General features: G+C 46.0%; 1 protein-coding gene across 1 annotated transcript; it reads left to right on the top strand.

Annotated features, from left to right (window-relative positions):
* The first annotated feature begins 8,359 nt into the window (after nt 1-8,359).
* Nucleotides 8,360-9,711, top strand: KHDC3L (KH domain containing 3 like, subcortical maternal complex member). The gene is made up of 3 exons (XM_047731985.1): nt 8,360-8,528; nt 8,686-8,865; nt 9,128-9,711. The coding sequence occupies exons 1-3, from the start codon at nt 8,360-8,362 to the stop codon at nt 9,709-9,711; spliced, it is 933 nt and encodes a 310-aa protein (XP_047587941.1).
* The last annotated feature ends 827 nt before the right edge of the window (nt 9,712-10,538 follow it).

Here is a 10,538-nt window from a genome sequence, read left to right as displayed (position 1 = left end):
TTTCCTAACTTAAATGCAGAGTTTTTACAGTAAGGGAAGAGGTGAAAAGCTGAGAAATGCTACAAAGAGCAAAAAGTCAAAGGCAGTCCCTTGTTGGCACCTTTTCTATACTAGAGTTTTAGGACGCCTGGGTGACTAGGTCAGTTAGGCATGTGCCTTCAGCTCAGGTCATGATCTCATGGTTCTGAGATCGAGCCCTGCATCAGGCTCCTTGCTCAGAGGGAGCCTGATTCTCCGTCTGCTTGCTGCTCCCCTTGCTTGTGCTCTCTCTCTCTCTCTGACAAATAAATAAAATCTTTTTAAAAAAATAAAAAAGAAATCAGAGTTTTCCACTCATCTAGTAGCACAGCCAGGTTGGATCATTCCTATGTTGCAGCACACTTCAAAGAATTACTGAAGTGAAAACTTGGCTTTTTCTTTCCTCTAACATTTGCTCTGCCACTATGAGGACCTGGGAGATGGTAGCCCACTTGCTCCAAAGGTCATACGTTCAATACATAACACTGTGAGTAATCCTTGTGAAGAAGATGTAGCACCAATGACATATTACACCTGGGCAATTTTTTTCAAGGGCCAATACTAGAGAATGAAGTTCCTTTTACTCTGGTCACACCTCTGTCAGATTGCCTCTAAGAGGGTTCAGGAATACCAAGAAAAGAACATAACTCCTGAAAATCAAGTTTGGGTAAGTTATTTAAGACCTGAAATTACCTTTTATCCTTTAGGCACCTTTATAGCACCTAGTGTGTGCTCCTGATATAGGCGTATACACCTGACTTTGACATCCCATTTTCTTCAACTTTCCCCAACTGTACACAAGAGCAAGGACTCAGTAGGGGTTGTACAAGTTTGATCATTCTTCTTGTATTTTTTTAAATTGATAAAGAATGTTTCGCTTGTGTTTTAAGATGTAAACCAATGTAAATGTTATTTTTCATCATTAGTCACCACATAGTTTCATTATTAAATAAGAAAATATTTAATAATGAAACTGTTTCATTAATTATTCATTTAATTCATTCATTCATTAATAAATTCATTAATTATTCATTAATCAATTATTCATTGATAAATAATTAAATTCATTCATTTATTAAATTATTCATTTAATGCTGTCCACTTAATCATTTATCGGTACATTTTTGTGTATAATTAAACTTTTTCTAAGTTTTCTGCTCTTTCCCATAGCTGGAAATTTCTAGTTTGTTTTTTGTTTTTCCCACCAAACTCACCACACAATTCAAGATTCTGGCATTCTAAATATGAGGCCATTTGTAGAAAGAACTATTGCTTTATAATGTGTTTTTAAACTTGGAGGCTTAAGTTTGTCTCACTTAGAACCTTTCTGCTTCTTTTCACTATACCAGGTATCATCTGGAAATGCCTAGTCATTGCAGTTTCTTCTCTAGGACGATCACTGGTAATTGCACAGAAACTCTACCATCATCCTCTAGTTTCCACAGACTCACATAAAAACATACTTTTCCCATTAAAAACTACATATTCACATGACCATATGCACGCATTCCTTCCCTGTGTGTGTGTGTGTCTGTCTGTCTGTCTCTCTCTCTCTCTCAGGAGAAGTCAAGCCTTTGACAGAACTAGGTACTTGGTAAGGACTAAATCCTAGCTCTCCCTAAACTTCCGTCATGCCCAAGTCCTCACTTCCAACCTAAAAACCACCAGCCATACAGAAGAAATTAAAGCTATTCCTTCCCTCATCAAAAAGTCAGTAAGTCCTACAGTGACAGACATTTTGCTAGATGCTGAGTACACTCTTGAAAAACAATCTCTGTCCCCAAAAGGAGAAGAAAAACAAAAGAAGCAGTTGTAATATTGTGTCACAAGTACTAGGATAGGGTAAGCATGAGGTATAGTTAGAGAACAAAAGAAAGTCATCAAGTTCTGTCAAGGAGTCTATCAGTCGATGTTCACCAAAGAAACAGAACCAAACACACACACACACATACACACACACATAAAGAGACTTGTTTCAAAAAATTGGCTTGTGGGATTGTGTAGCTGGCAAGTCTGAAATTTGTAGGGCAGACTGGTAGGGATGATAGTTTTGAGTGGTGATAGTTACAGAATATTGTGAATACATTTAATGCCACTGAATTGTATGTGTTACAAATGGTTCAAAGGCCAGGGCAGGAGCTGATGTGACAGAATTCCTTCTTCCCTAGAGAAACCTGCAGAAGTTTGTGATTCTCCACCCCCTTTAGGCTGGCCCTCTGGTAAGAGTTGGAAAAAGAACTTAAGGAGGAATTGTGTTCTTCCAACCTCAAACAATAAGGGACACTAATCTATTAGAATAAAAATATTCAAGCCCAAGGACTGGGGAAAAGAAATGGAGAGGCAGATGGCACACTCTTGTGGCAGAAGCATTAAGATGAGGCAATCTAGGTCCAAATGAGTCCCTCCATGTCCCCTCTCAAGGACCACCTGGGATCCTGCTCCTGGTCTGTGGTCTGCTCAACTCCAGCTACAGGCCCAATATAGACTCGGGCATGTTGTTGGGGTTAGAGTGAGCTCTGGCAGTACCTCTTCCTCAGGGCCTACTGTAGCACCTAGAAGAGAAGGAGAAAGGCACCCCATTTCTCTGCTGTGTGTACAGTAATCACCTAATGGGGCATAGAGTATAGGATCCAAGGCAGCTGCCCAGAATCTGGAATCTATCACAAAAACCTAGCCAGGCCAATTTGGCCCTTTCTGGTGCAAGCTCAGGGGCTGGGGTGGGAGGTATCCAGGATGGGGTGGGTCAATTCCTGTCTCTCTCTCTCCCTTCACCTCACTACCTGTGGGAGCCATTCCCTCCCTTGTTCCCACTCTGTGCCATGAGCTGGCTGTGAGGGCCTACCATGTTAATGATCATGCATATGTTGGCCTGTGGGGTGGCGGTAGGGGGCAGGGAAGCGGATGAGACTCCACTGGGGTTCTCAAGAAAAAGTTCTACTCATATCTCTGTCCGTGAGTGCTGGGTATAGACAAACATACATGCTCAGAGCTTCCGATTAGTTTTTTACTAGACAAACAAAAACAGCATAGGGCAGATAAAAAAGAAAAGAAAAAGAAGAATAGCAGTCCAGAAGGCCAACTTTTAGAAAGAAGAGGAAACACAAGGAAAAAAAATGTTTAATAAAATAATTAAAGAAGATTAAGATCAGAATGGCCTAAACTTCTCAAAAGCATCACTGGAAGTTAACACACAATGAAGGAAAGCATGAAATTTTGAGGGAAGAATTATTTCATTCAAGAATTCTAAGACCTGGAGCACCTGGGTGGCTCAGTGGGTTAAGCCTCTGCCTTCGGTTCAGGTATGATCTCAGGGTCCTGGGATCAAGCCCCACATCGGGCTCTCTGCTCAGCGGGGAGCTCTGCTCAGAGGCCCACCCTTGCCTGCCTACTTGTGATCTCTGTTTGTCAAATAAATAAATAAAATCTTTTAAAAATTTTTTAAAAAGTATTCTAAGACCTAATGTCCAATTTACTGTGTGGATAGAATAAAAATACTTTCCAACATTCAAGGCCTCAAAATATTCATTCTTCAGAAATTCTTCAAAAAATTCTTCATCAGAAAACAATAGATTTGCTCTATCAAAATGAAAGGAAGTCTCTCTCTCTGAAGAGAAGTAAAATAGTGAAACCACTGCCTCAAATACCATGAACTTGGTGAGAGAACCTCTGGGTTCTCAGGCTGAATGCAGCCCAGGGTAAGGCCAGTGTACACTACCACCAAGAGTCCAATTCTTTACCCCTTACCTAAAGTCCCTCATTACCTTCCCCAAACCCATTCACTCCCCAGACACAGAAACACTCCTAAGCATTCGTCTAACGCAGGTAGTAAAGAGCAACGAAAAGGGTTATTAATCTTTTTACTACTGAAAATTCCTTTTTAAAGCTAATTTTGTAACCCAAACGAGACTCCAAAACTGAGGGGGCAATGAACAATAATGAAATAATGTGTATGTCATATATGTAATTTTAAAGTCCTGTAGAATGAGGCGATCTGTCTGTCAAAACAATCAGACAGCCTCTAAAATTATAGAAACATTATAGCTAGAAAACAGACATCTATCAAGTTTCTAAGTGAACTTCTAAACTCTAAACCACCTTTCCCTAGTTCCATGGAAGAAAACATTTTATTTCAAAGTTTCACTTAAAGCTTATTCTATTGTTGTTGTTGTTGACTACTGCTCTTAAGTTCCACCTAAAAAAAATTATGTTTCTCATTTTAATAAACCCAGCACATTAGGCATCAGTGTCTATGGCCACAACTGCCTTCAGTGCTTCCCTTCATGTTTCAGTCTCCTCACCAGCTTGAAAGTCTCTGTTTCTTCGTCCAGCCTGGGCTAATTGTGCCCACAACTCTGCCTCCCCAATTACCTGCTTCCTTCCTGGAACTCAGCTAACTCATCCTCAGCTTCCTGGAAGCTAATCGGAAACCAGGCGGGATTGATAAGTATAGTAAAAACCATGAGGATCCTCTTGGAGATGATTATCTATCACCTTAGTAATTTTTGCCTGGATGCTCTTGCTACTACTGTAAAATCTACTAAATGAACACAACGACGAAACCAAACATGCACACACACAAAAGGAAGGAAGTCTTGGGATTCAGAGAGCGGAGGATCCAACACCAGGAAAGGCTGTAGTAATTCACAGGAGGTGGGGCCTGAACGCAGCTAACTTACGTTGGAGCAGTTAAGACTGATTTAGCGGGGCACCTGGGTGGCTCAATCAGCTGAGCCTCTGCCTTCGGCTCAGGCTGTGATCCCGGGGTTCTGGGATTTAGCCCCTCATCGAGCCCCAATCAGCGAGAAGCCTGTTTTCTCCAACTCCCCCTGCTTGTGTTCCCTCTCTCGCTGTGTCTGTCTCTCGGTCAAATAAATAAATAAAATCTAAAAAAAAAAAAAAGACTGAAGGAGCAATATTGTCATGGTGAAATGATAAAGTGCCTGCTGTGCTTGAAAATACAGAGAAGGAAGTTACACAATTGGGAGTATGAAGAAAAATAAAAATAAAGGAGTATGAAGAAAAATCAGCCTTTTAAAAGAAAAAGAGGGGCGCCTGGGTGGCTCAGTCGGTTAAACCGCTGCCTTTGGCTCAGGTCATGATCCCACAGTCCTGGGATCGAGTCCCTGACGGCCCCACCCCGGGCTCCTTGCTCAGTGGGGAGCCTGTCTCCCCCTCTTCCTTTACCCCTCCCCACTGCTTCTGCTCATGCAGCGCTATCAAATAAATAAATAAAAGCTTAAAAAAAAAGAAAAAGAAGCATTTGAACGAAAAAATGGTTAATGACATCAGGAAAAACAAACTTTATGCAAGAAAGTGTAGTCAACTATTGTAGTCAACTACAGATATTATTTACAAGGTCATAATAGTATAAACGTGAACACCCATCTAACAAAATCATATTACTGAGCTGGGAGGCTCCCAGGTATGATATATATAGGTAATCTAGGAGAAAAGGGTGAAAGGTATTGGTACTATTTATTTATTTATTTATTTGGAACGCTGGGGGTGATTTTTATGCACACAAAGACTGTTTACAGATTTCTTTGGAAATTAATATTTTATTTCCTAGAATTGTAAAAACCAAACCTTTAGCCCTTTCTTAAGCTTTCAAGTTTTACTTCCAAAACTTACTATCATGGGGTGCCTGGGTGGCTCAGTGGGTTTAAGCTTCTGCCTTCGGCTCAGGTCACGATCCCAGAGTCCTGGGATCAAGCCCAACATCGGGCTCTCTGCTCAGCCGGGAGCCGGCTTCCCCCTCTCTCTGTCTGCCTGCCTCTCTGCCTACTTGTGATCTCTGTCAAATAAATAAATAAAATCTTAAAAAAAAAAACAAACTTACTATTCTATTCATTAGCCCAGAAAGTTTTTTCTTTCTTTCTTTCTTTCTTTCTTTCTTTCTTTCTTTCTTTTTTTTTTTTTTTTAAGATTTTACCTATTTGAGAGAAAGCAAGCATGAGCTGGAAGTGGGGGGAGAAGGAGAAGCAGACTCCCTGCTGAGCAAGGAGCTCCAGGAGGGGCCTCCATACCAAGACCCTGAGATCATGACCTGAGCTGAAGGCGGATGCTTAACAACTGAGCCAACCGGGCTTCCCAAGCCTAGAAATTTTATTTTTTAAGATTTATATATTTAATGGGGAGGGGGAGAGGCAGAGGGAGAAGCAGACTCCACACTGAACAGGAGCCCCATACAGGCTCAATCTCATGACCCTGAGATCACTACTTAAATGGAAACCAAGAATTCCGAGGCTTAAATGATTGTACCACCCAGGGGTCCCTCCTTTGTTTTTTAACCACTTTGAAGAATAAAGCACAATAAACGATTTACATTAAAATTTATACAATTGGCCAGTTTTGACATCTAAACCACATCTGGTGAAACCATCACTGTAAAGATAATGCACATTTCCATCATCCCCAAATGCCTCTTTCCAATCCCTTCCTCCCTCCATTATCACCCCCAGGCAATTACTTCCTACTTTCTAGAACAATAGATTAGTCCGCACATTTTAGGATTTTATACGAATGACAAATCTCTTTTAAACAAAATTACTGATACTATGGGTTTTTTAAAGATTTTATTCATTTATTTGATAGAGAGACCACAAGTAGTCAGAGAGGCAGGCAGAGAGAGAGGGGTAAGCAGGCTCCCCACTGAGCAGAGAGCCGGCACGGGCTCTATCCCAGGACCCCGAGATCATGAGCTAAGCCGAAGGCAGAGGCTCAACCCACTGAGCCACCCAGGTGCCCCAATACTACGGTTTTAATTCTCTTAAATATTTCTATACCCAATTCTAAAACTTCAGTGAAGTAAAAGATCTCCACACACATACACATAAATGACAATCACATGCATAGAACTGTAAGTATCCTCTTAGGCCAGCTAAGAAACCATATATTATCCTATATCATCAAAGAGATTTCAGACTAGAGATTTTCATGGAAATACTTCTTGGATTGGGTTCTCGTTGGCAACACTGAGGGGACCTTAAAATTCAATTTGTAGTTGCTATATTAGTGAGTCCATAATCTCCGGAGGGGGCATTTATGAAGCCCAGATCCTTGGGTGTCAGTTATACACACACTTAATCATTCTGCCTACTCACAGAAGTTTATAACTCCATCCTGTGATCCTTTGAATGGAATTTGCCCTTCTTTTGCTCTCAATTCATATTCTGCTTGGTTCTCAAGACTTTGGATATTGTCAGACACCGACAAATTTCTCACTCACTTCTTTGGCCTGCAGAACTCCCATAGAGGATACAAGGATGAACTTGAGTTCTAGGGTTCTCTCACTGCTGGGTCTGGGGATAACGCCCCAAACTACTGATTCAAGAGCAATATAGCTTTATCTTCATGAGTAGCAGTCAATGGGTAATGCTTTAAGCTGGGCCAAAAAACCAAGACACAGAAATATTGTGTTACTTAGAATTAGAAAGACAGGAGAATTAGAAAAAACTTTCAGTGTGGGTGCCTGGGTGGATCAGTCAGTTAAGCATCTGCCTTCAGCTCAGGTCATGATTCAGGGGAGCTCCCTTCTCAATGGAGAGCCTGCTTTTCCCTCTCCCTCTGCTGCTCCCCCTGCTTGTGCTCTCTCTCTCTGTAAGATAAATATACAAAACCTTTAAAAAAAAAAAAAAAAGGTCTCAATGGATTCAAAAAAGTTTCAATGGATTCCCCTATAGTGTCCAAACCGCATAGACCATTTGCTACTGGGTGTGCTTAGTTGTCTGTGACAGGTTAAGAAAGAAGCTGGAAATGTGATGGCTTCTAGGGAGGGAACTCAGTGGTCAGGGTTCAGGGGGAAGTAGGACTTGCTTTTGCCCTTGAATACCTTTCTTACTCCTTAAGCTTTTACTTTTCCCATGTTTTTCATTAGGATTTTCATGAAAAAGTCATGCCAACCCCTCAGGAATGCTGGTCCCATTAGAACCGTTGGGAAGCACGTGTGTCTCCGCACATACCAGTTCGCTTGTCTTAAAGATACTGTCCTGATCCTGGATCTTCCCTACCTCTACGCGGCTGTCCTCACACACACCCACACACCCGCCCCCCCGCGGGAGACCAGCTTTAGGCACAGAGCTCCCACCTGGCGCTCCACCTCCGGCTCCCAGCACCTGGGGAAAAAGGCGGGTCCCGAAAATAGCCCCTCCTAGACCACCCAGGTGCTCGACTCAGCAGCGGAGGTTTGGGAGGCGAGGGGGGAAATCCAATGAAAAGGGGAGGGGCTTACCAAAAGCCCTTGAAATAAGGCCCTGGCCGCACCGCAACTGCGGCGGCTGGTCCCAACCTCCGCCTTCGGGTTGGCAGCTGCTCAGCTGCTACCAGCCAGGCCTGCTGCAGCATGGCCACTCCCAGACGGTTTCCGACGCTCGTGCAGCTGGAGCAGCGAGAAGGGGCGCTGTTCACGGTGCTCGGTAACCTCACCAAGCGGCCCTACTGGTTCCACTTGGAGTATCTGAAGAGTCCGAAGGCAGTTCGCCTCGAGGCGTGGCTGGTGGAAGCGATCTTCGGTGAGTGGGTCCCCGAGGGTGGCCAGTGAGGTCTTTCCCTCTCCTTTCCCCAGGGCAAGCCTCTCCACTGGCTTTAGCCACAATCCAGAGCTGCCTCCCCCCCGCCGCCTTCTCTTCCCAAATCCCACGGCTCACAGCCTCTTTGCTTCCTGCGCAGGCCGGGGAGGAGAGCACATCCCGCACGTCGAGTGTGTGTCGCAGACCCTGCTTCACGTTAATCAGTGGGACCCCGAGGGCGAGGCTGAGATCTTGATATTTGGTCGGCCTTATTACCAGAAAGATGTATCCAAGATGATCATGAATTTGGCTGACTATCACCGCCAACTCCGGGCACAAAGTACGGAACCGGATAAATAGGGGCATCCTGAGCAGGCCATGGGTTCCTTGGGGAGGATCCTGATGATTCCTGGATGAAACCGGGCAGCGGTCTCATCCTCTCAGTCCGTCCAGGAGAGCGATTCCTTCTTGCAAAGGGATCTAGAAGGTCAAATTGACCTGGTACTCTCAAGTTCCGGACCCCAAACCCCAGCCCATACAGATGAATCCTTTTGGGGAAAGAGTGTGGGGACATAGGTAAGGTCTCCACACTGTTCTTCCAGGCTCAGAGAAGGTCCCTGTCCAGGACGCAGCGACCCAGCGGTCCCCCGACGCTGCCCGAGAAGCAGCGACCCAGAGCTCCCCGAAGATTGCCCAGGAGGAGGCGACGCAGCGGTCCCCCGACACCGCCCGCGAGGCGGCGACGCAGCGGTCCCCCAAGGCCGCCCGCGAGGCGGCGACGCAGCGGTCCCCCAAGGCCGCCCGCGAGGCGGCGACGCAGCGGTCCCCCGGCGCAGCCCGCGAGGCGGCGACGCAGCGGTCCCCCGGCGCAGCCCGCGAGGCGGCGACGCAGCGGTCCCCCGGCGCAGCCCGCGAGGCGGCGACGCAGCGGTCCCCCGGCGCAGCCCGCGAGGCGGCGACGCAGCGGTCCCCCGGCGCAGCCCGCGAGGCGGCGACGCAGCGGTCCCCCGGCGCAGCCCGCGAGGCGGCGACGCAGCGGTCCCCCGGCGCAGCCCGCGAGGCGGCCACCCAGCGGTCCCCCGGCGCAGCCCGCGAGGCGGCCACCCAGCGGTCCCCCGGCGCAGCCCGCGAGGCGGCCACCCAGCGGTCCCCGGACGCTACCCAGGGCCCGGTTACCAGCTCATGAAAGCACTTGGGGCCGGGGAGCGGGAGCCGGCAAGGATAGAGTGGAAGACCTCACTGCTGCTAAGTCCTGCTTCTTCTTGCAGAAGCTGGGGGAAGAATGGTGTGGGTAGTTCTTGGTCCCCGCCCCCTTGTTAAATGTTTGCAAACACTGATCTAAAGAGTTCTAATAAAGAATCGAATTTCCCTAATAAAGAATTGCATTTCTCTAGCGCCTATTAATTGTCAGGTAAAAGGGGAGGGAGAGGCCTTTCCTCCAGCAGCCAGTATCTGCCCTAGTGTGCTCTTCACCTGGACGCAGGTGAGACCTTTTGGTTTTCTATCCGCCGGAGGCAGCGCTCTTCCCGGCCACCGGCTGGTCCTTCCCTCGTGCTCTTTAACCGCAAGAATCTGGTTTTGCCGGTTAAGAGGCTTTTCCACACCGTGGAGTCCGTCCTCACTGGAAAATTTAAAAGCCTGTGGTGTTTCTGTTCTGATATGGGATGAGAAAACTTGGTTCCAATCCGATCCATGTGGCTGGATGTTTCGTGGCACTGGAAGCAGCCAGCGACTTCCCAGTTTGTATACGTGACCGCGAGGAAGGGGGAAATTGGATGAAAGAGCCAGGACTGCCCTGCTGTTGTACTCAAGTCTTGCGAGGGCCATCCGACCTTCAGCGAGGTTTACTGCAAGTTAGACACGAGCAGTGCTGTTGTTTCTTCCCTTAGTAACCACAGTAGCGGGGAGTCCTGGAGCCGGATGATAGTCACTCTCTTTGCCATGGTTTTTTTAATTGAAATATATTTGACATATAACACTGTGTACATTTAAGGTATACATGTTAATTTGATA

Source organism: Lutra lutra, chromosome 6, assembly GCF_902655055.1.
Source record: "Lutra lutra chromosome 6, mLutLut1.2, whole genome shotgun sequence".
Classification (NCBI taxonomy): Eukaryota; Metazoa; Chordata; class Mammalia; order Carnivora; family Mustelidae; genus Lutra; species Lutra lutra.
Note: the sequence above shows the minus strand (reverse complement) of the source record. Positions and strands in the feature narration are given on the sequence as shown.

Bases quoted from the DNA above. Each gene is read 5' to 3' on its own strand.
- KHDC3L (XM_047731985.1), top strand. From the start codon at position 8,360: ATGGCCACTCCCAGACGGTTTCCGACGCTCGTGCAGCTGGAGCAGCGA. The intron at 8,529-8,685 runs GTGAGTGGGTCC...CTTCCTGCGCAG, and splicing joins GCTGGTGGAAGCGATCTTCG to GCCGGGGAGGAGAGCACATC. The intron at 8,866-9,127 runs GTACGGAACCGG...CTGTTCTTCCAG, and splicing joins CCGCCAACTCCGGGCACAAA to GCTCAGAGAAGGTCCCTGTC.